Source organism: Hakea prostrata, chromosome 7, assembly GCF_041222555.1.
Source record: "Hakea prostrata isolate BN-2017 chromosome 7, UWA_Hpros_2, whole genome shotgun sequence".
Taxonomy (NCBI): Eukaryota; Viridiplantae; Streptophyta; class Magnoliopsida; order Proteales; family Proteaceae; genus Hakea; species Hakea prostrata.
The window spans coordinates 68080523-68106555 of NC_142606.1; the positions used below are offsets into that span (position 1 = coordinate 68080523).

Here is a 26033-nt window from a genome sequence, read left to right on the forward strand (position 1 = left end):
GGAAGAAGCTCAGGCCAACCCCCATTGGGAAGGGTTCTAGAGGTGAGCTCAAATACTGTATCATAGAGCTTTTTGGATATGGTCTTAGGCTCTTTTTGGTATCAATTATCATTCTCAATTATGATAATTTTCATTATTTTAAATTGTTTGGCATCTATTATTACTTTGGGATAATTACTGTTGCCCCCCCTGTACTTTAATCTTATTACTAATAAAACCCTGTTCTTTACAAAATTACTGTTGCCCCCCTTCCTTATAACGGTGTTAAGTAGCCGTTAAGTTTGAATATGTAATGTCCACTTTGTCCTTTATTAAAATTAAGAAATCAAAAGACGATACTACCCCATTTATAAAAACCAGATTAAATGTCAATTTTACCCTAACTTCATTTATTTTGAATTAAAAAAATATTGGTTTTCACCTTCACTAAACTTATTTATTTTGAATTAAAGAAATTGGCAAAATTCAAATTCGATTTGGTTTCCCACCTTCTCCTCTAGCATACGTAGGGAAGGAAACCACAATTTTTTTTTTTTTTTGGGGGGACTGGTGCTTTTTTAATATTGGAAACGAAACGTAACACCTCCCCATGGGAGTTTAGACTTTTAACCGCTTTACTAACCCACCATTGACGAAACCACAAAATCTTGCCAGAGAAGGAATTAACGAAGTAGATATTCAGTTTCCAAATTTGAGTTGAATTCTATCTTCCCTCCTCTTCGGTTTCTATTTTAATTTTATTCAACTATTATTTATTTATTTTGGTGATTTTTTTTTAGAGTAAAACAGATTATGATTATTTTTTTCTCTACAATTAATTAAGGGTATTACTGTAACTTGACAAAAGGGTAAATAAGTAAAGAGATAAGTAAAAGGGTATTTTGGGATTTTAAAAAAATATGGAGATGCCACATCATCAGTAAACTAACGGAACTTAACAGTAGGGGGCATTAGTAATTATAGACAAAGTTAAAGGTTGGATTAGTAATTTTGCAAAATACAGGGGATACATTAGTAATAAAATCAAAGTATAGGGGGCAATAGTAATTATCCCTATTACTTTTCTTTTTATTTCAAAGAATAAAAAAAACCTCCAAAATCTATAATAGACTTTTTGTCTATTATGATTATGGTGAGAACTTCATTCTCTTCATTTATGTGCGATTTTATATAAAGTTTTATAGTTAAAATGAGGGTAAAATAGTCAATGCACATTCTTTTAGAAAAACAATATTTTTTTCCCTCTTTTCTCATTTGCTCGTTATCATTTTCTAACAATTTTTTTATTTTGACACCAAGCTTTTTTTTTGAAAAAAAATCACCAAACTATTTTTCATTCTTGACCAATAATGAATTCTTGAATTTATTTCTTTTAAATAGGCACAATAGATAATGATAATTGATACCAAAAAGAGCCTTAGCATATTCTCTCTAATCGCAAGAAAAAATATGAGATTTTGAAGGATCGATTGTGTAAAAAGATAGAGACGCGGCTAGATATAGGGATCATCACAAGTAAACTACTTCCGAAGGAGAACTACAAAATGGCACTGAGCTTGGTGTGCTTGGTGTGAGGGAAAGATTGAAGATGAATGAGCTTGTGGGACAAGGCATCAAGATGATTCTTCTTGCATATATTGAATATAGCCTCGGCCTACAATTGTCGTTTAGTCCTAGAGGACATGAGATGGGAGATGGGGGTTTCAAATGAAGTAAGATCTAGGTCGAGAATGGCAATCGCTTGGGATTGAGGTGGTGCGTAATTTTCAACAAGGAGAGGCTGGTGGGGGGTGATTTCGATAGGGAGATTGGGTGAGTGTGCGGGATGGGGGGTTATGGGTGGTTGGGCATGGGCGTTGGTGGAGGGAGTATTTTATCATTTCATGGAGGTGAAGGAATCCCCCTTCACCCACCTATATGGTTTTTAAGAATAAATTATTGAGGTAAGTTACATTTATTAAATATCTTGAGAGGTATTCGATACTTCAACCAAAGCATGCAAAAATTTTCTTCACTAAAAAATATATGCAAAATGCTATTAAGATGAAATAAATTACGAAAAACATGAGAATGAAAATAGATGCCAAAAACGCCTTAAAATAAATCAATGGAAATCGTATATATAAACCGAACTGAACCGAGCAGAAAAAAATAGAGTAGAAATTGAATAGAACCGAACCAATTTGATCCGGTCTCCTCATGTGGATCGTCTATCCCGCGTCGAACCAAAACCAAATCGGAGAGAATTTGGAACCGAACATTCGAACTGCTTTGGGCCTCGCTCACTCGTTTACTGTTTGGAATGTAAAGCTGTGAAAGTATTTGCAGAGTTAACCTGCTCGCTCTGCTGTTCATGGGTCATCCCAAGAGGCTTCGAACCGCCGATGTGGCTGCTGAGGGAGGCAAGTCGAATGTCAGGCGGCGGCAGAGCAGCGCCGAACGGTCGTCGTATTTCGCTCGGAGGGAGGCGGCGAAAGTACTCCGGTGTGTACTCGACGGTGACGAGAGGCGGAGGGCCGTTGCCTCCATTAAATCTCTCGTCTTCAACCCCTCCATCAGAAACAAGAAAGCCACCTTAGCTCTCGTTTGTCAAACCCTCAAATGTCAGTACTCTTTCTCTCTCTCTAGTTTTAAGCTTCAGTTGGAGTTATTTCCGCACATAATCATTGCGTGTGACCATGATAATCTTTGTTAAAGAGAGTTTCGGTTACAGTTGGCTGCTAATTGTATTTTGATTTGGATTTTTTTTTCCTTCTCCAGATCTTCCGATTATTAAGGACATTTTAGAAACTTCTCGTGTACTGAACGGAAAGTGGAAGGTACAAAAGAATTCTTCTCCAATTAATGGCTGTTCAAAAGTTCTAGGTTGTGTAGTTAGTTTCTTTTCCACTTATGTTGTAATATTGCTAATGCTTTTCTAACACCTTCTCCTCCTTCTAGCAGAGGCAAGAGGAGCTGATGCACATAATCACGTATGACATGTTGTTTGGCCAGGTTTCTCAGTACTCTTCATCTTTCACATTTGAAATCGTTCTTCCCGTCGTGATATAGAAATGACTTACAATATAACAGAAGCAGCTACTCCATCATTAAGAACATGCAATTGCTGTTGAGCAAACTAAAGTTGTTGATTAAATAGTACATCACTACATTGTATTTGCTAATTTATGTAAGAAATTTGTCTGTCAGAGCTGTTCGTTTGCCCAAGTTTATCCATGGTCACTTTGTTGGAATTTTTCTCAATTTAACAAGATATGCTGAAACTAACTGAATCAAAATATTCTTGTGGATGCCAAGTGTTTAACTTTCTGGATTGCTCTGGTAATAGTTGTGCTTTAATTCTTGTGAACAGGCTACTACATTGCTGGGTGATGCAGAAAAGTTTCTCCTGCTTCGAAAAGATGCTCTACAAAAGACTTTAGCGCAGATTTTAGTTAGAAAAAAGCTAAAGGATGTTCAGGATTTGTTGCTCTTATATCCAACTGGCGGTCAGTATTCAATTACGTTTCAGTTACCTGAATGATTATTCTATAGTAGAGGGAAGAACCAGATATGGCTCATAATAGTTGGAATAACAGTAAGGAAGCAACTATTTGATCACTTTCAGTTCGTATGTTAACAGAAATGAGAAACCACATTAAGTTGTCATATTTGTCCTCTTGAACATTTGGAAAACTGCTGCTTCCTATGAAATATTTTTGGAGCTGATAACAACTCCTTGAAACCAAAGTTTCGTGAAGTGAAGAGGGTTGCTTGGTTGATGTGAACACGAAAAGGAGGCCCATCAAGAGCCACAAGGGGTCTTAGCACTTCCTAGCCCATGTGCATCACTCTAGGGTTAATTTTGTCCTTTTAGTTTTTTTTTTAATTTTCTTTCTTCTCCCTTTATTTGGTTGGTTGTTTCAGACTGGGATTTTAATCTGATTTACGAGACCCAATTAAAGTTTCTTATCTTGATAGAGTGAGTTAGTTTGAGAAGGAAGTTCCTTACTTTAGTTGTCTAGAATCTTGTAAAGGCTATAAATTCTGAAGCCTCAAATAGAATTTTTCAGTTTTGAATGAATAAAGATAATTGAGAGTTGACAGCCAAGGAGGTTTGGTAGGGTTCCTTTGAGAGGTCATGGTTCAAGAACTCGCTCTTCCCAGGGATCTCGCCCCTTCAAAAAGCCAAGATCTCGCCAACGATATGGTCTTTCTTTTGGGACCAACTCGATGGCCCATCTCGGTGGGTTTTAGGATCCATGTGGGTTCAAACTTGATGGTTAGCTTAATTTAGGCTTTTTGAACACACTAGTGGCCTTGGATTTGTGAGAAAACAACCCTAGGTATGAGTTCTAAGTTGACCTTAAGTGTGAAGCCAAAATGTTACAGGATTGGGGAATGGAAGGTTATTCAACATGTAATATAGAATTTTCAAATCATAAATAAATGAAAATCAAGTGTATTAAATACATCAAATAGCTTAAATGTCATTAGAATTCGATACATATGAGTATCACATTTTCGATTCTCAAGAATAGAATAATAAAATTATACAACCACTAGAAGTTCTAAATAAGTCATAACTTATAAGTTCATAAGACAAGCTTAGAATGATTGATCTTCCTTTGATGTTGTAGATTTGTTAAGAGTAGTTGGAAGTAAAAATCCACCTGAAATCCGCAAAAAATCCAGCAAAAATTGAGAGTTCCGGCAAGGTATGGCATTATAAGTGAGATCTTAAGTGAGTTGTGAGAATCTTGCCCTTTATCTCGTCTTGCCATCTGAAAAAAACGAGATATCTCACAAGATCTCAAACCATGTGAGGGGTACCTTGTGGTTGTCCAAGTTACTGAATTCAGATCTTCTTCAATAGCTCCTGCAATCCCAGCTCTTGTCTCAGCTTTCAAGCATCCAGTGCAGCAAGTAACAGCAAGCATACATTCTGCAGATTTCAGCCCCAAGACTCTCCCAGGTATTTCCAACCTTCCCCTGCCCATCACAACTCCTCCCCCCTTCCCCTGTTTATGCGCAACCCAGAAACCCCCAGTCCAGGCCATCGCAGACCTATTTGGACTGCTTCCCTCTTTTGTTCAGACCTGCAACCCCTCTCCCACCCTCCTAAGACCCTTCTGGAACTATTCCCCACTTCCCCAACGTGTCAACGCCCCCAAGAAGCCTCCCCCTCTCTCTCTGTCTCTCTCAGGTGCTCTGTTTTGGCGGAATAATAAAAGGTCAGAAAAGAAGAAAAGAAAAAAGGAAAACAGAGAGAAAGAAAGGGAAGGAAAACAGAGAGGAAAGAAAGGAATAAAAAAAGAAAGAAAAAGAGAATGCAAGAAGGCAAGAAAGAGAGAGAATGTGGGAAGGATCTTAAAGATACTCCCAAGGAATTCCCATGACCTACAAAATTTCCCAAACCTAGCCCAAAACTCTGGAAGTTGCCCTAGGCTCGACCATTCCTACTTCCCACCCTCCTTGGTTTACATCATTGGTTCAACCTGCCAGGTCAAACTTTCTTGGTAGAAAGTATGAAATAAAATGATGTAATGTGTATGGATATTTGAAAATACCTATTGGAAATTTGACCTATATTTGTTATTGAAATATTCTGATAAGATACAGAAGCCATTTGTACTATTTTATTAGTTATCACCAAATGTATGCCAAGTAATACGAGTATCTGCTGTGGTATTGGAAGGAGGAACATGGTTCATGTGTCTGTAAGAAACAACTTTTCGGGTTCAGGGCATGAGAGCCAGAAGACCATTGGACCTTTTGAGAAGTTTCCCAAAGAGCTAATGGAAAGATCTTAAATGTATTTAGTTATAATCAGTTCATGACACAAGGTCATATTTGGTGTTTAGAAAATGCTAGATGATTCACCTGTCCCCCACTCAATTTTTAACCTAAGAAATATTTGTCAAACGCCTTTGAGTTCAAAATACATTTTCTTTGAGAAAAAGGGAAGAGAGAATGACATAATACACTGCAAAATGTGACATGTGATCATTCATGTCTATTGTTCTATAACTTTGGCTTTGGTTGCATACATATTAGAACAATGATGACCTTCACTTACTAACCACTAACTTCTGTTTGCAGGTGTGCCAAAACCCCGCTATGTTCGTGTAAATACTCTGAAAATGGATGTTGATTCAGCCCTACAAGAATTAGGGAAACAACACATGGTACATATCCCAATTCCCAACTTGTCTGAAATGTAGTTTTTGATGATTCTTATTTTATGGGTTAGAAAATATAAGTAATTCTTGATTCTAAATAGTTAATTCTCTTATTGATTTTGAGAAGTGTGAGTTTTGGCTTGACAAGGTTTTGTTCTTAGGACATGTGATTTATGTTAAAGGTATTATGGTAGATCCCAGCAAAGTCCAAGCTATAATGGATTGGGCTAGATCAACTAATGTGACTGAAATAAGGAGTTTTTTGGGACTAACTAGTTTTTATGGGAGATTAATTGAAGCGGTTCTCTAAAATTGCAATTCCATTAACTCGACTCACTAGAAAAAGAGTTAGATTTATTTGGACAAATGAATGTGAGCAGAGTTTCCAAGAATTAAAATGGAGATTAATAATTGCACCTGTCTTGAGTTTACCATCTAGAACTCGAGGATTTGTCAAATATAGTGACGCATCTAGAAGTGGATTGGGTTGTGTGCTTATGCAACATGGAAAGGTCATAGCACATGCATCAAGGCAATTGAAGCCCCATAAACAAAATTACCCAACTCATGATTTGGAGTTGGCAGCAATATTCTTTGCACTAAAGATATGGAGACACTATTTGTATGGAGAAAAATGCAGGATATATATTGACCACAAGAGTCTTAAATACGTCTTCACTCAAAAGGAATTGAAGTTGAGACAGAGAAGGTGGTTCGAATTAGTGAAAGATTATGTCTACAATATTAACTACCATTCTGGTAAAGCAAATGTGGTAGCTGATGCTTTAAGTAGGAAGTCACAAGGGTACTCTGCAGCTCTAATAACTAGTCAACCTCATCTTATAGAAGATGCAAGGAAGATGGGAATTTAATTTTTACTTGGAGGTGAGGTTACAACATTGGTTGCAACCTTGGTTGTAAAACCTTCTGTTCTTGAACGGATTAAAGATAAACAAAAGGATGACATTTTCCTACAGAAGATTAAGGGAAGATTGTAAGATGAAAAGCGGCAAATTTTATTGTTGATTAAACCGAAATTATTAGTTATAAATTAAGGTTGTGTGTGCCTCAGGATGAAGAGTTGAAACAAGAACTGATGAGGGAAGCACATAATAGCCCATACTTAGCCCATCTGGGTGGTACCAAAATGTATAAGGATTTAAAAGAACACTTTTGGTGGAATAATATGAAGTTTGTCTAGAGTTGTTTGACTTGTCAACTAGTAAAATCAAAACACCAAAGACCTTCAGGGCTGTTACAACCACTTTGATGTGTCTGAATGGAAATGGGAATAGATTACCATTGGTTTCTTAACTACTTTACCTAAAACTTCCCTGGGATATGATGCCATTTGGGTGATTGTTGATCGGCTAACCAAATCAGCACACTTTCTTCCTATCCAAATTAACAATTCGATGGATAAATTGGCAAAACCATATGTGAAGGAAATTGTAAGGTTGCATGGAGTGCTTGTATCCATAGTTTTAGATCATGATCCGAGGTTTACCTTTGGGTTTTGGAAAAGTTTACAAAAAGCTTTGTTCACTTAATTGAACTTTTATATGGCTTTTCATGGGCAAACTGATGGGCAAACTGAGAGGACAATTCAGATCTTGAAGGATATGCTAAGGGCTTGTGTAATTGATTTTAAAGGAAGTTAGAGTGATTATCTGTCTGATTGAATTTGCTTACAATAATAGCTATCAGTCTATTATAGGAATGGCTCCTTATGAGGCACTTTATGGAAGGAAATGTAAATCTCCAGTTTGTTGGAGTGAATTTGGTGAAAAGCAATTGCTCGGTTCAGATTTGGTACAACAGACATTTGAGAAAATATAGTTAGATACAAGAGAGGATGAAAGCTGCACAGATTAGACAAAAAACTTATGCTAATAATGGAAGGAAACCATTGGAATTTGAAATAGGTGACAAAGTCTTTCTAAAGATAGCGCCAATGAAAGGTGTTATGAGATTTGGAAAGAGAGGGAAATTGAGTCTGCGATTTATAGGACCATTTGAGATTTTGGAGTGAGTTGTAGCTGTAGTTTATAGACTTGCCTTGCCACTAGAGTTGTCCTACATCCATAATGTATTCTATGTATTAAGGTTGAAGAAATATGTCACCGATCAATCTCATGTTTTGCATTATGAACCATTGCAAGTGAAACAAGATTTGACATATAAGGAAAAGCCATAAAAGATCCTTGATCGACAATAAAAGAAGCTAAGGAACAAATCCATATCACTTGTAAGGGTAACCATTCGGGTTAAGACTCAAGAGGTATCATGGGAACTAAAGACAGATATGTAGAGTTGTAGACTTGTTATTCTGAACTTTTTGATTGATAAGGTAAGCAAATTTCGAGGACGAAAATTATTTTAAGGTGGAGTGGATATGATGCCCCGCATCTTATTATACGATTATTTTAAGGGATAATTACTATTGCCCCCCTATACTTTGATTTTATTACTATTGTATCCCCTGTACTTTTCAAGATTATTAATCCAACTTTTAACTTTGTCTACAATTACTAATGCCCCCTACTGCTAAGTTCCGTTAGTTTATTGATGATGTGGCACCTTGATATTTTCTCAAAAACCCCAAAATACCCTTATACTTATCTCTTTACTTATTTACCCTTTTGTCAAGTTACAGTAGTACCCTTAATTAAATGTGGAGAAAAAAGTAACTATAATCCGTTTTATTCTCAAAAAAAAAAACACCAAATAAAGAAAGAATGATTGAATAAGACTCAAATAGAAACCGAAGAGGAAGGAAAATTGAATTCAACTCAAATTGGAAACTGGATATCACCTAAAATATTTTCAAAATAAATGAAGTTTAGTGAAGGTGGGAAACCAAATTGGATTTGGATTTTGCTCATTTCTTTAATTCAAAATAAATGAATTCGAAATAAATGAAGTTTAGTGAAGGTGGGAAACCAAATCGGATTTGGATTTTGCCCATTTCTTTAATTCAAAATAAATGAAGATTAGGGTAAAATTGACATTTAATTTGGTTTTTATAAATGGGGTAGCATCATCTTTTGATTTCTTAATTTTAATGAAGGATAAATTAGACATTACATATTCAAACTTAACGGCTACTTAACACCGTTATAAGGAAGGGGGGCAGCAGTACTTTTGTAAAGAACAGGGTTTTATTAGTAATAAAATCAAAGTACAGGGGGGCAACAATAACTATCCTTTATTTTAATGTTGTACTGATATGTTTCAAATCTCCTAGATTATTTAAGTAACTAGTAATGTTTGAACCCCTGATCCATAACATGGTCAATATACAAATTTCCATTCATTGGTCTCTTATATGGCGAAGTTATACTGAATTGATGACAAAAAAAGAATCGGCACAATTTTCTAGACCCGAATGTATTAATATTCGCATCCCTGAGTAGGCCTTACACAAGGAACCAGAGTGGGCCCAAAAGCCCATAAGGAGGCCCGCTATATATATATATATATATATATATATATATATATATATATAAAAAGAGAAAGGAGAAAGAAAAACCTAAAAATTAAAAGATTTATATAATTAAGAAAGAAAAAGCTTATGGTGTTTACAAAATCTTTTCATGTAAGTCATGTATAATGAATCCCTATTAAAAAAAATTGACAAAGAAATGAGGAAGAAAACTAAGATAAACGGACTAAAAATCAACAAATTCAACTCAGGAGATAAAAACAAATGGTAGTTTGCCCATTTTGAAATATCATGGATAAGAAAAGGTAATAATTCCCCTTTTCAGGGAAATTAGAGGTAAAACTTTTGGTAGAGGAGTAAAAGTAAATAGAAAATAAGATATCTCAAGAAGATAAGATGTTTGTTATTGAAGACCACGTACCTCAATTATAAACGTAAATAGAAAACTAATTTGTTTCATTAATATCAAACTTGAAGAAGGGTATACCTAATGGTAAAAGTTTGATTTTTAGGTAGGATGTCATCTATGACCATCCATGTTATCTTGTTTATGAAACTCAGCAATACAATCAAACCATAAATCAAATCAAACCCCCTCACCAAGAAAGCTTAAGACTTTTGTGAGTCTTTTCTTTGTACGAATGTTTCACAAGTAGTAGTCCATTAGAGTTTTTATATTGATAAGTGATCCCACTTCTAAAAGAACACTTCTATATCACACTTACTACAGGAAATGGAGTTACTTGGCAATGAGAATAACTCAAACACCTTAAGCCCCATGTTACTTTTTGTTCCCTTCCCATCTTCCAACCTGTCAAAAGATTCATTCTTTTTTTTAAAGCCAACTTAACACCCTGTGCTTCATTTCTTAACAAACATGTGTGTAACTTCATATCATAAATAAACTGAAACCTCTGTTTAGAGTTTGTATTTATCTCTCTGGTTCATCACAATTCTCATTCACTAACATAAATCCTTGATATCCTTCTCTCCCTTTCAATATATATCTTGATCTTTTTTTTTTTTGTACTTCTTTTTTCATCATTTATTCTGCCAAATCCAAAACTGACCCCAAATATTGAATCGGTGAGTTGTTGTTTATAGTTTAATTTCAATGATCAGAGCCTTTTTCTTTTGATATCCAAATTACAACCATGGTTGAAAGGAATCAAATATTTAATTTCCACATGATCATGGCTAAGCCCATGGGAATTAAAATGATCTCAATAGTCAAAGCCAAAGTAAAAACTCAGAATATTTCTAAAATAGATTCCCAAATTTTCTAATTGTCATTGAAATGGTAGCAACCATCGAAATGGAATCAATCAATTGAGCTGTCTGGTTGGAAGGGCCATGCATCCTTCTCCTTGCGTTGCAATTTCCAAGAGCCAATGGCCGCTCACCAACTTGGACTGGTAAGCTGTTTAGCAAGTGTAGAAGCTCTAGAAAGGAGTAAATAAATGAAGACCCATAAATGAATGAAAAGCAAGCAGAGATATGTCATATGTATAATATTTACAAGTGTGATAATCTCTAATACACTACAAGGAGCAAACAGATAATATTTTCAGATTTATTTACTTTCTCCTGCTTTCTCCTATATCTATCCTTGAAGTTCCATCCTCACAAATCTGAGCACTAACTGAATTCCTGAACAACCAACTATACAGTTAAATCATGTTCAGCCATGTTGCTGTCAACCCCAAAGCCATTCATATCTTCCCACCACTTCTGGGTTCTTCATCCTACAACTTTATCTTTTAGTTCCTTTGACCCTCCAATATTGGTCTTACCTATTAGAGCACTTAAAGGAAAAAGCCCTGAAAGTATCACCTGTATCGACATTGTCTCTAGATGTTCCAACTCAGTTAGAAGTCAGAACCAGCCACAAAAAAAGAGGGGGGGGGGGATTGTTACTGGTACAACAACAACAACAACAATAAGCCTTGTCCCAACTAAATGGGGTCGGCTACATGGATTCTTGCCCTCCAATCAGTTCTGTTCGAGGCCATGCTAGATACAAGGCCTAAGCTATACATATCCTTTCTCACCACTTCTCCTAAGGTTATCTTAGGTCTACCCCTAGCTCTTCTAGTTCCTTCAATATGGATTATATCACTTCTCCGTAAAGGAGCATTTATAGGTCTCCGTTGAACGTGGCCGTACCACCTCAAACGACTTTCTCTAAGCTTATCACTTATGGGAGCAACTCCCAGCCCAACTCTAATATGATCGTTTCTTATCTTATCCATCCTAGTTTTGCCACTCATCCATCTTAGCATCCTCATTTCTGCTACACTGAGTTTATCTATATGATTCTTTTTAACAGCCCAACACTCTGCACCGTACATCATAGCTGGTCGAACAACGGTCCTATAAAATTTTCCTTTAAGCTTTAATGGAATACGCCGATCACATAAGACCCCGGACGCACCTCTCCACTTCATCCACCCTATTTTAATTCTTTGGGAAACCTCATCTTCCAAATCACCTCTTTTACTTATGATTGAACCTAGGTACCTAAAACAATCACTCTGAGAAATCTCTTTATCGTCAAGTATCACCACCTCATCATCTGGCCGATCATGACTAAAGTTACAAACTAAATATTCTGTGTTCGATCTACTAAGTTTAAAGCCTACATATAATATTTTCAGATTTATTTTACTTTCTGCTGCTTTCTTCTATCTGTCCTTCTTGAAGTTCCATCCTCGTAAACCCTCTCTTCAACTCGTACTTTAAGGAAGAACATCAATTTGCTTAAATTAAGAAGTTGGCCTTCTTTACAGTTCTAGCCCTTTTACGTTGCTCTGTTCCATCACCACATTTTTTTTTATCTTTATTAGTTCTTAACAACTACTTTGTCCATCTGGCGAGGGAAGAAAAGGGAAAAGAAATTAAATCTCTGCAGACATAAATGAACTCATAATTCTAACCACATAGCAGCATATATCTGATGAAGAATTCAGTGTCTTAGAGCCTCCTATAGACATTTTAAGCACAGGAATAGCATTACTAGCTGAGGTTCAAATATGCTGCACGAGAGGAAAGCATCAACATCTTCTTCACCCAAGATGGCAACAGGAACCGGTAGAAACCTGTATTTTGCTAGACTCAAAAGTGGAGTCCTGCACGGATTGCAGTATTAATCCTTAGACAACAAATATAATGAGACACCAATATAACCTTGGGGTAAATGTTTTTTGGTGTAAATGAACCAAACCAGGGAGTCCAAGTTCATAATGCAATAATGTGACCAGGAAGGCTTAACTGGGGGAAGAAAGGCAAGCACCTTGTCAAGAGTTACTGTCAATTTTTGAAGTCTTTGGTTGTAGAATAAAAAAAACTACTTGGACCTCCGCCTCGCTCTTCTCAGTTTCTGGGCAAATATCCAGAAAGAATTTCCTCTTCTCTTCCGTATTATGGGTCAAAATCTCTGCTGGAATTTGTCCTTGCACAATTTCTAAACCTGACCTTCTACCACATATGCAAGTATTTCGGACACCAAACAGAGAAGGTTATTGCAAAAAGAAATCAGCAAAATGCTTCTAACCTGAAGTGATGGCAGTCTAGCAGTCCATGAGACTCTTTCTGTATCTGAAGAAATCAGAATTTGAAAACGGGACTGCAAAGAAGAAGATGTTACAATGCAAATGAGAAATGAACGATAAACATCAGCAAGAGAGAAGCAGAAGAAGAAAAGGTAACTGAGAATATGTGACAATGGTAGTGTCCAATGGTTAGTATCATTGTTCTTAGCGGGAATATTAGTGTAAAACAATGAAATGAAACGGAGCAGTGACTGAAACCCAACCTTTTTAATCTTTTTTTCTTTTTTGTCAGCAGGTTTTCTACCCCCTCTTCTGCTGAGCGCCATCTGCTTCTGAGGCCTGAGCTTTGTCTTGATGCCCTCCTCTTCCTCCCATTGTCTTAGCGTCTCTGCCTGAGAAGGACGAACCAGCACCTAGGCCGTTGATTTCAGGCACTCTACTTATCTCGTCGGCACTCTCCATCCCTACCTTGATATATCACACGGTCAATTTAGTTGGAGTCCCAAGCAAGTACAGATCGGATATCCCAAAAGCACTTTGGTACTTTTGACACTAAATTAAGGGAAATCCTTGTTTGCCAAAATCTAACACTACCGGAGAAACAACATTTTATCCTCTCTAAGGACTTGTAAAGAAAACCCACATTCTTCAAAATTAGCAGAAATGAAACGAAGCATTTCTGTGTTAACTTCTAAATATCTAAGAAACAAATCCGAATGATAGAAATGAATCACAAAAAAAACTCAATACATTGATGACAAACCTTGCCAATCTATCATATCAACAAAGGGACGAAAAGATCCAACCTTCCTGAGAGCATTTTGGCAACCAGGGTTTGGATCAATTTCGAAGGCATGCTTCATTGAAGATTGATTTTTTGGAGGCGATGTCTTTGGAGCCGAAGTTTGGATCTCAAACGGGGTCTGAGGCTACTGGGATCGGAGATAAAAACGACTCGTAACTTTGAGTTTCTGATGGTGTACATAGAGCCATAGAGGTTCTTGACTCCTGAGAGTGTCGTCGCAATGTAGGCATGGTTTAGGGCAATTTTGAAGGCATGCTTCCTAGACGATAAAGACATGAAGCTGTCTTAGAAAACAACAATAATAAATGTTTTTTGGGGTTAACAGCGGTGGGGTGTGTAGCTTTTGGTTTTTTTCAGTGGGCGGGAGTGTGGATGGGTGCATTTGTTGGTGATGATGGCTATTGATTAGGTGCCTCGTTTTGCAGTGGTGGGGTGTGTAGTTATTGATGAGTTTTTAAGAGGTGGGGTGTGTACCTCGTGGGTTTTATGAGCAGGTAAATGGGAAGGGTATGTTTTTAAGTGACAGGGTGTATAGCGGGAAGGGTATGTTTTTAAGCGGCGGGGTGTGTAGCTCGCCGGTTTTATGAGCAGGTACATGGGAAGGGTATGTTTACATGTCCAAGGAGGGTATTTTGGTCAAGTAAAATACATACCACAAGTGTTTGGAGTTTCCTTTTAAATAGTAGTATGATAAGAATATATAATATATCCTTTTATATATATAGGAAATTCACCAACAATCCATCTTACGTGTATCCTCTGAATTGGAAGAAATTCCTCATCTCCACAAACAAACAATACACAACCTTAAACAACAATACAATCACATCCGTTTTGGGTGTGTCCAAATTGTAATCAAACCTCTCCACCAAGAAGGATCAAACACTTCCCTTGTTTTGGTCCTTAGAGACCAAAAGTTTACCCAATTCCATGATTCCCTTTTAGAAGCGGTCGAGACAAGTCTTTGTCGTGGACCAATCTTCTTTAACCATTTCCCAAATCTAACAATATCCCTTGATGATAAAAATATATTGGATTCTTTAGTCGTCAACCTCATGACCAGTGGTTATGGCATGAAGCCCGGATCCATACCAATATCCGTAGTTTACATAATTCAATACAAGGTTATGAAATCTGTAGCCCCTATATATATAGTATATTAAGGTGGCAAAATTCTGCAAAGGAAGGAGGAGGTGGCACCTCCCACGTCCCCCTTCCCTGTTCACCTTCCACCTGCATAGGTTAGGTGGGAGAGTTGGAAAAGGAAAAGGTCCATAGGTTTTCAAAGAAAAGAGGATAAAGAACAGAGAGAACAGAGAAATAAAGGAGAGAGATATAGTAATGCAAGGTTGAAATTGAACATAAAAAGAAAAAAGAGAAGGGAGGAAATAATAAGAATAAAAAAAGAAATAAAATGTTAACATCTTCTGTAAGTCCTTGTACCAAGTGTACCCAAATGGGAAGGCATGAAGCAAAACTGAAAGGTGAAAAGAGAAATTAGATCAATGATAGCCGACTGTGGAGAACATCTGGCCTTGTGCCAAGAGATTGAAAAGAGAATCTCTTAATGAGAACCTTTAAGACTGAGACTGAGACTGATAGTCTGATACCACTTGTGTGGTTTAGACTGAGGATGCCCTCTCTACAAGTAGAGCTTGGGTTTGGGTTAAGGAAAAGGAAAATGAAATGAAAACTGAAATGCATAATGTCATGCTACATAAATGGATGCATGATGATTTATTTGGTTTGCTTAAAAGGTTGACTATAGTGCTCACTGGGCTCGCAAAGTTCATTATTGTAAATGTTGACAAATCCCCAGATACATGACAAGGGCAAGGGTGCTACTACCTAAGAACACAGTTAAAGCAAGAGGATGGGATTTTTTTTTTTTACAACTGATAATTTATTAAACTAAATTGTGAAATGTGTATATTTCCTTTGAGGTTGTATGTATTTAATTAGGTACTAGGTGAAAACTCAAATGTAAGTAAAATAGGACTTTGGACTGTATACATATATGAGTCAAACTGTCAAATAGGTTATTTGTCTTCGTCCTTGGAGACGTTTAGTTTAGCATAATTTTTTGTGGCTCTTTAACAAGTTGATAATGTCACGTGCCTTGGTTGGTATCCGTAATGTGGGTCCAAGTTTTAAGAACTGGGGTTGTGACAGAGGTGGTATCAGAGATGAGGATGTTGATATGGATGTGTGGCATAATTAGGAAGGATAAAGTAAGAAATGAAAAGAGCCTTACTTCCCACTATCTTCTCAGGGACTTGACTGTGGGTTCATATGATTACTTGAAATTATCTGCTCCCTTGCTAACCTTGTAGAGAGTATGATTTAAACTGATTTGGGCTATGAGAAAGTTGTTTAAGGTGGATGAGCATGTTTGTTGAAGGACTTAGATGCTTCAATAGAGAGGACTGATTTAATTCAGATTGAAGGAGTTAGAAGAGCAGGGACAGACCTAAAGTGATTCTGGGAAAAGTGGTGAGGAAAGATATGTAGAGCTTTGACCATGTATCAAGTATGATCTTGAATATATCTGATTGGGAATTTGGGGTAAGGATCCATGTGGTTTACCGTTCTTAGTCGGTTTAAGGCTGAGTTCTTCTTCTTGTCGTATTATTGGATAACCCCACCGTATATCCAATTCTTGGGTAAAAGTAGGCTGTCATGATGGTCAGTGCTCAAAGGGTGTTAAACGAAGCACTAAATTGTCCGAGAATGGCAAACACCAGTCTAATATTTGGAGGGAGGAAAGATCTGTGGTGTTGCTGAGTGATAGAATCAGGTTTAAGTCTTAGGTGAGAAGGGATCAAAATGGTTGGCTGAGGGTTTATGGATTGTAACATATTCTGTTGTGAGTAAATTGAAAGTAGACAGTTAAGCTTGGATAAGGGTTAACCGACTTAAGTTTTAGGAGTGCATGGTTGATGGTGATTTCAGTGGAAGTAGGAGCGTATTGTTTTCCTTATCAAGGCTTGAATATACTACGTAATTTAAAAGACCACTCTGCAACCAAGATTTGGAACTCCAAATGGAGGTTGATAGTTTCAAGTTCAACTAGGTTCTTAGTAGGTTAAGGTATGAAGATGAATTGATCTGACAAATGGAATAATTTTGAGCAGTGAGCTGGTTCTAATGATTGGAAACTAAGGAAAGATGAGGTTTATGGAGAAATTCTAGAAAACTTAAATGTATGGTTTCTGCCATTGAGCCATAACTTGTAGATTCATCAGCTAATAACAAGAAAATAGGTTTCAGACCATTAAATTAGTGATTTGAAAGTCACCCTGTGGGGAAGTCTCTTCTTAATCCACTACTGGTCCCCCTAGAGGACACTATTGAAGATAGGAGGAATTCTCTGATGCTCTTGCTCTACTGTACAAGAGATCATATTCCCCCTCCAGAGTTAAAAAAAGGTAAAGAAAGTGGAGCATAACAGCATGCTAAGTGGCTTTTGTCATGGTCTTTTTTCAATCAAGTTCCAACTTGGAAATGAAGTTTGTCAGCCCTGTTTTGGGCAAGATGATCATGGATTCGTGTTACTGCTTCAGTAAACTTAAAATATGCACTTTGAGTACTGTTCCGCCATGTTGGACCATAGTTAATGTTACATTTATAACAGAGCAAATAAACTCTACTAGTATGTAACGTTATAAAATGAAGCAACATGCCAATGCTTGTTATGTTGAATGTAGTTTTGCTGGACCATAGTAATTGATGCAAGGCAGATTGCAGAGTGCCTGAATGCAGTGAATTTTCGAGTAAAATTATAGTGTCTTGCTGCTTTTTAAAGTAACTATGGTGTTCTTATATATCTTGAGATGATGTCAACACAACTTATTTTTGTTTTGTGGTTGCAATGTTAATCATGCGGAATAGGTTAGAAAGGATGACCTACTTCCAGACCTATTGATTCTACCACCAGGCACTGACTTGCATAGTCATCCGTTGGTTGTAAATGGGAGTGTCTTTCTCCAAGTAAGTTTTTTCCCCCCCATACTTCAAGCCTTCTACTTTTTCCTTTTCTTTGAAAAAGCAATTTGGTGCCACGAATTATGTTTCGCTGAAATTGTTGACTTTAAGGTTCTTTCCTTATTATCCTATTGATTCTTTTATGACGATCTCCTCTTTAATGATTCTCAGGGTAGGGCAAGTTCTATGGTGGCAATGGCTCTTGAACCTAGGCCAGGATGGGAGGTGTGTTATCACTGTCTGCATACATTAGTTATTTCATAGTTGATTATACATAGAAAGCATTTCTTGTATCAACAACGTTAAAGACTCCATCTGGTTGCAACTGAAGAGAAATGAGAGGACTGAAATTAATCTCAAAATGTGTGTAGAAACTCTTGTAATCATTACTGTCATATTTCAAATCTTTCCAAATATGATAATTAAAATTTTCAAGTGACTTCTTTATTTCCTATTCAAATCCAGGAGTTCAGTTGAGAAGCTTAGTGAAACTTCATTGCTAGATGTAGAAAGCTTTTTTAGTTTCATTTTATTTCCATTCTTTCACTTCTAGCTAGGCAGATCCAAATTGACTTTGATTTCATCAAAATTTTACACACTGAAGTTTCTAAAGATCAGCCAAAAATGTGAGAAGGCTGCTTCAATCATATGTTTTAAGGTTTATAGTGATTTGACTTTACCATTATTTTTTTCTTTCAAATTTGCTTTTGTAAGAATCCGTTTTCTTTATTTGGTGTGTTTTGGGGAGGGTTGGGGATGTAAAAGAGGTATTGTGGTATTTTTACTTAACAAATCTTGTTTCAATTTTTTATTTATTAAAAGCACCAGGTGGGGCTAGCTTTCTACATTCCCGTTCCTCATGGAGAACTTTTAGTGATTAGACTTGAGGCACTGTTGAAGGGAAGGACGGTTTGATCAACCTGCTCCTGGATTTCATGTTCTGTAAATAACTAGGCAGAGAAGTTCGTTGCATATTCATCATAGGAGAATGCTTGCTAGTATATATTGCCCTCATAGTAATGAAAAGAGAGCAGTATGGACTAAAAATATTTGTTTGCTATGTGTAATGAGTTACATTACTGAAAAGAACATTATAGGTAGTACTCATGTGCCCATATGTCGCATTTGAAAGGAAAGAGTAAGTCAGATTATACAACTGAGTTGTAGGTCAAGTTCCTTTTTTTTTTTTTGGATGAATAGAAAAACTTCACTAAAACCAGAGAAAATGAATGGGAGCAAAGCCTAGACCCCATGTAACAATGAGCCTATTCCTTGGGGTGTCATCAATAGGGGGATGGGGAAGAGACGAGCTTAGAAGAAACATCAAAATAGATGGCTTTCCAAATCATGTTTATGGAGTGAGATTTGGGGATCCATCTTCTAAGGGTACACTTTCCTCGTAGGTGATGGATGGGTGGCACCAAAGACTAGCTTACCAACCTGGTCGCAATTATAGGAGCTTGAATAAGATCTCAAAATCCAAGACCAATCTCGCGCAAAGCCATGGGAGTGTCTCAAATGGGGCCAGATGGAGGCAAGGGCTTTCCTCCAAAGGGTACTAGCAAAAGTGCAGGTGAAAAATAAGTGGTCCAAGTCCTCTAAACCATTCTAGCAATGGATATAATTAGGGTTGATAGGGATACAATGGCTAATGAGGAAGCTTTGGGTGGGGAGGCCGAGGGTAAGGGCTCTCCAAAAGTTGAGGGAGTGGCGAGGAATGTGCCATTTGAACCAAACCAAGGGGGCCCAAGGGACAGCAGGGGAATGGGAGCAAAAAATTTTCCAGGCTGAGGAGGTTGAGAATGTGTTTTGGAGGGGGAAGAAAGCCAAATGATGACGTCTTGGGGAGAGTCCAGGAAGGTTTTTTTTTGGGGGGGGGGGGGGGGGAGGACTAAGCTTGCGTAAGACCCAGGGGGTTTCTAAGAACCAGCAGAGATAAAGGTGGAGAGGGGAGTTGATTTAGGGATACATGTTTCAAACACTATGTGGGGGCCCATAAGGGTGAACAGAATGCCCATCGGATGCCACAGGTCAAGCTAGGAGGAGGTTGAGGAACCAATAGAGATGTGGGTGATGATGGTGGTAAGGATGAGCGGCCTCAAAAGGAGAAGTTTACTCTAGACTCAAGAGGGGTTGGAGGGGTTGGGGACAGTCTAGAAAGAGTTGGATTTGAGGAGATAGGAATAGACCCACTTGACCCAAAGAGGATCATGCTTGGAAGATGAGTTTTAACAAGCAGGCCACATTGACATCATGAATCTAGCAAATTCCCAGGCCACCTTCAGATTTGGGCTGGCAGATTTCCGGCCAACTAGTAGGGTGTAGGAAGCGGGGGAACTCTTGGCCTTTCCAAAGAAAGGCTCAAAAGAGGCTTTCCATAGTACGGATAGTGCCTTGGGAATGGAGGAAATGCCGCACCAATAGAGACACGAGGAGTGGAGGAGCGAACAGATGAGCACCACTCTTCTGGCAAAGGAGAGAAGTTTAACTTTCCAGAGTTGAAGCTTCTTGCAGATATGGTCGAGCAACGGTGTGTGATGATGATTGGTGAGCCGACCAAGGATGAGTGGGAGCTCAAGATAGACAATGGGAAAGTCTTTTGTTCATGAACAATGTAAGTAACATGGAGAATGTTGCTTTCCAGTAACAACGGTTAGAGAAGCGCTTTTTTGAACTACAAGTTAATTGAGCGAGCTGTAAGAGGACCCAGGGAAGTGGTTATAAACAACCAAAAGTTTTCATTTGCTTTTGCTACTTTGTGTGTGAGCTTCTTTTATCTTTCTTTTTTGGTGGGTGGAAGGGATGTTGGGGTGCCCTGTTCTACCAATTTTTTAGCTAAAAGAAGTTCCTGAAGTTTGTGTCTGATGAGGTCCTATCCTTATTCCTTGCTGTTCATGTTAATGAAATGTCTTCAGTGCTTTACTGTTCAGCCTGATGAGATTCTATCCTTGCTGTAATAAATGAAATATCTTCAGCAGTTTACTCTTTGCTCTTTTCCCTTTTGGAATCCTTATCAATTGTCTAATCTATCTCTTTCGTTTCTTTTGAAGGTTATTGATGCTTGTTCAGCCCCAGGAAACAAAACTGTTCACCTTGCAGCTCTCATGAGAGGCAAGGGGAAGATTATAGCATGTGAACTTAACAAGGGAAGGGTTAAATATTTGGAAGACACCATCAAACGGTCTGGGGCTCCCAGTATCCTTTCATGTTTGTGGCTCTAATAAACTTCTATGAGGTTCCTTTTTCTCTTCCCCTTTTGGGGTTTTGGTAATAATATTTTTCATTCATTAAAAAAAGAAAAAAAGGAAAAAAAAATGAAACTCTCTTTTAGCAGTGTCCTGTGGTTCTTTAATCAAGCGACAAGAGAGATTGATTTCAACATATTGTTGGGTGCATGGAACAATTTTGGAACATGCATATGTGTAGCAGGATTTCACCATGGCTTCCACATGGAATCAATTCTTCTGCGCCAAGTGAATAGGAGAGCACGGGAAGAATCGCCGAATGGTTCATGTAAGGGGCCCACCTGTTAGGACGAGGAGAGAGTGCATGAGGGTGGCAGCATGGCATCATCTCCTCCTACTATAATATTCCTTTTCTGTTTAATATTTGGTCTGCCTCGTCAATCATCAGTTTCCACATTTGGAATTGGATGTTGATTACTGTTCCTCTGAGCATGTGCTCTATCCTGTTGTCTTGCTGAAATTGAATGTTGATATATGCCATTGAAGAAGATGAGGTTCCCAAAGTGTTATATTTCAAACAGAACAATTGATAGAAGTCATTACCATGTTTTGGTGAAATGCCCCTCATCAACAACCCCCCCCCCCCCCAAAAAAAAAAAAAAAAGAAAAAAAAAGAAAGAAAGAAAAGAAAAGTGTGTTTGGGGGGGGGGGGGGAGGATTCTCATCACTGTATGCTTCGTTTGCAATGGGTCTGTACCCATTTCTTCCTGCATAAATCCATGTAAGCAGAATAGGGCTCTTCCATTAATTCCTACAGCACTTTCTTGTATGTATGCTTTTCCTTTCTTATGCGTTTTATTTCTTTGTTTGGAATTGGATGTTGATCAGATACTCTACCTCTAATCAAGTGATCTATTCCTACCGTTTCCTATTGTCTTGCTGTGAAGACAGGTTCCCAGAGTGTCTATTTCGAGCTGAACAGTTGATAGGAGTCATTACCATGCTTTGGTGAAATGCCCTTTAGGTTCCCAAAGTGTTCTATTTCTACCAGGTTCCTTTCTTGTATGTATGCTTTTCCTTTTTAGGTATTTTTTTCTTCCTCCTAGTAAGTATTCTGTTACTGTTTAATATTAGGTCTGCCTTGTCCAGTTTCCACATTTGGAATTGGATGTTGATCAGATACTCTTCCTCTTAGCGTGTGAAATATCCTATTGTATCCTATTGTCTTGCTGAAATTGAATTGATGTTCATCATTGCTGAAGACCAGGTTCCCTAAGTCTTCTATTTCGAGCAGAATGATTGATAGAAGTCGTTACCATGCTTTGGTGAAAAGGCCCCTCATCACTCTCCACCCCACCTGAGGGAAAAAAAGAAAAAGAAAAAGAAAAATGAGCGTGTTTGTGGGGGAAATCATCATTGCTCTGTGCTTCTTTTGTAATGAGTCTGCACCCCATTTTTCATGCATAAATCCGTGTAAGCAGAAATAGGGCTCTTCCAATAATTCCTACAGCACTTTCTTGTACATGTGCTTTTCTTTTGTAGGCATTTTATTTCTTCGCTTGGAATTGGATGTTGATCATATACTCTTCCTCTGATCAGAATGATCTATCCTATTGTCTCCTATTGTCTTGCTGAAACTGAATTTTGATGTTCACCGTTGCTGAAGAGCAGGTTCCCAAAGTAGTATTGAGCAGAACGATTGGTAGAAGTGAGAAGTCAATTACCATGCCCCTCATCACCTCCTAACGCACCTCATAAAGAACAAAATATAAAAAGAATAAAAAAGAAAAGAGTGTCTTTTTTTTTTTTTCTTTTCCTTTTTCTTTTGGGGGTGGGTGGGGTCCTCATCGATCTGTGCTTCATGTGTAGTTAGTCTGCACCCCTTTTCGCTTGCTTGACTCCATACAAGTAGAATAGGGCTCTTCCAGTAATTCCTACAGCACTTCCTTTATGTATGCTTGTCCTTTTTAGCCATTTTATTCCTTCCCTTCATTTTTGTTTTCCTCTACAAACTTTTTTAAGTTCCGTGCGTGTGAGTTTTTGTTTCAAGTCTATTTCTATGCATGATTCATGATCTTTAGGACCTTAACATGATCCCAAGATGTGGAAGTTTTGCATGGAGACTTCTTGAGCCTGAACCCAAAAGATCCTTTGTATTCAAAGGTATGTACTATAATTTCTTGAGATTCATGATTAGTGAGTCAGAAATAGATATTCAAATGAAATAGAGCTGCAACATTTTATCAGATTGGTCATCATGCTGACGATGTGGTATTGCTTCTAGTTGATGTTCAAGTTCTTCCCAGTTTTTTTGAGTGTTTTATATCAACATTTCATGATCATGTTAACAGTGGGATGCTTCGTTATTTAACAGTTGTGTCTACATGTGCAGGTTCGTGCCATTCTCCTAGATCCTTCCTGCTCCGGGTCTGGAACTGCTTCTGACAGATTGGATCATCTGCTCCCGTCGCAAACTAAAGGTTGTTGTTGGGAGCCATCATTTCCAATAGCTATTAGTAGTCTAATTTCATCTTGCATCTTTTCATATCTTGGTCTGATTAAGAAGATACAGATACCAACATAAAGTCATACTGGGAATATTGTTACTCTGAAATGTAGTAAAACAGTACACTATCTACCAGTTTTTAGCTAACCGCAGTTATACATCTTCCCTTATGTGTTACTTAAGATGCATACTGGGTTTTCTCGGCTTTAAATGTCAACATTGATCATAAGTCGAGCTGGTTTTGGTTCTTAGGGACTGGTTCCACATTTACATGTTCGATAACTTTTTATTCAAAACCTTAGAATGCTACATGCCAGTTACTCCATAGGGCTTCACTTCACCAGGGAAAATGGTTTTGTATCCTATTAAATAGCTTTGTGTACTCAAGTATTTTACATGTTTCTGTTTGGCTTTCTCCAATGTTCTTCAATACTTAAATCATGTATGTTTTCAACTTTGCATAGATCATTCTGTGGATGCTGCTGATACCGAGAGGGTAAGAAAACTTGCTGCTTTTCAGAGAAAGGCTCTGTCACATGCATTATCTTGTAAGTTTCTCTCTGTAGACTTCCTGTTAAGTAATCTCTGATGCTATGTTGTAACATATCTTCCATGAGGATGATCTGACTGTCAGTCAAATCTTGCCAATACATCTGTCAGGCAGATCAACTGCATTGTCAACCAATGATTCCAGTAGCTAGTTTGGTCGATGACCTAGTCCTACTCTTTCATTTAAGAAGAGATACGTTGGTTTGTTATCCTCTTGTGCTCAGTTTCCTGTATGGGATTTTGTTCCTTGCAACTTTTAGCTCTGAAAATTTTGTGGAAACACTTTTGTTGTTTTTCCTTCCAAAACCGAAAATCAACCCAGCATCTACCTGTCTTATCCTCTCAAATTAACCGATAACATGTATATTCCCTTCCTTGGGGGCACAGGTTTCTTTCTGGGTTCACCCAAATCCAAGATCCCTCTGAGATGCCTTCGCTGTTCCCTGAAATCCAGCCTACCCTAGTGATGGTTGTGTTGTTTTCAGCAGGAACTTTTGTTTTAAAATCTTATGCGTAGGTTCTTACCAAGAATTTACTACTAGTGACTGAGCCACTCTGGTGCCCTTTTTTTTTTCTTTTTCTTTCTTTCTTCTGTTTCTGTTATGCATCCAGGGCATCTATATTATTTGGTGTTGTGCTCTAAGCATTACATGAACATCTATCGCTGTTTTACCTTGTAGTTCCGGCAGTTGAGAGAATTGTTTATAGCACTTGCTCAATTCACCAGCAAGAAAATGAGGATGTGATCAACTCAGTTTTACCTCTTGCACAATCCTATGGTTTTCAGCTGACAACGCTGTTGCCTCAGTGGTCTCGTCGTGGGCTACCCGTCTTTGAGGGCTGTAAGTTCATCATCTGAGATATGGTTATCACTAATTTTACAGACTTGTTTATACGGTGTTTCTGAATTTGGGGCTTGCCCTCCCTTTGTTCATGCAGCTGAACATTTGCTGCGAACAGATCCCATCGAAGACATGGAAGGCTTTTTCATTGCTCTATTTGTCAGGAAAAATCAGGAACCAATCATAAAAGGCATCTGCTCGGAACTGGTTAAGGATGAGCCATTGGAAGGGAAAGTAAAACTTCATAGCAGAAGGCATAGACATCATTGGCAGCAGTGCAAGATACAGAATTCTCCATTCTTTCGTTTCTGTAGATTGTCCAAAAAGATGTTGTATGCCAACCTTTCCAGACGGAAATTTTTTGGTACTAACAGATGAACTTGCACTTTGGATCTTCCTGCCAAATTTTTAGTTGTTGTAGCTGTGTTTAATTATTTTTTGTGCGTGAGGTCTTTTTCCCCCTTCTAAATCTTCTTGATCATCTCTGATGGCTTCAAAAGATCTGATATTGTTGATTAGACTTCTTGAGCATCTCCTGAAAAGAGGGTTGCCAAGTACTACAACTCCATCATACAAAGTAGGACTTTTCGGAAAGGTGATCTGGTACTCCGTCAAGCTGATATCTCAATTCTAAAAGGCAGAAATAAGTTATCTCCAAGGTGGGAAGATCTTTGGTAATTCGTGAGTTGCAGTCTGGAACCTACAAGCTTAAATATATAAAAACATATAAAGTGCTTGCTCATGCTTGGAATTCCATATATTTGAGGAAGTTTTATCAATAAAATCAAGTTAAGTGACTTGTCGGATGATTATTCTACTTACTACAGAAAAGTGACAACTTGAATAATTACTGATTACACATACGTAGCAAATTTTACTTTTGACTTGTTCTAAGCTTTCAATAGATAGGTATTTTGCAAGCTTAAAATGCTGTGTCTAAGGGGCAAGTAAAAAATAAGACGAGTGTCAAAAGTAAAGCCAGCTTATGAGTCATGGCACTTCCAC

At 37.8% G+C, this 26033-nt stretch overlaps 1 protein-coding gene across 1 annotated transcript; it reads left to right on the plus strand.

Moving 5' to 3' along the window:
- Positions 1-2274: 2274 nt before the first annotated feature.
- Positions 2275-26033, plus strand: LOC149011820 (S-adenosyl-L-methionine-dependent methyltransferases superfamily protein). Its single transcript, XM_089161221.1, has 13 exons — positions 2275-2603; positions 2761-2819; positions 2944-2994; positions 3353-3488; positions 6082-6167; positions 17854-17952; positions 18118-18171; positions 20997-21141; positions 23233-23294; positions 23524-23611; positions 24102-24185; positions 24867-25028; positions 25126-26033. The coding sequence occupies exons 1-13, from the start codon at positions 2354-2356 to the stop codon at positions 25404-25406; spliced, it is 1557 nt and encodes a 518-aa protein (XP_089017347.1). The 5' UTR covers positions 2275-2353; the 3' UTR covers positions 25407-26033.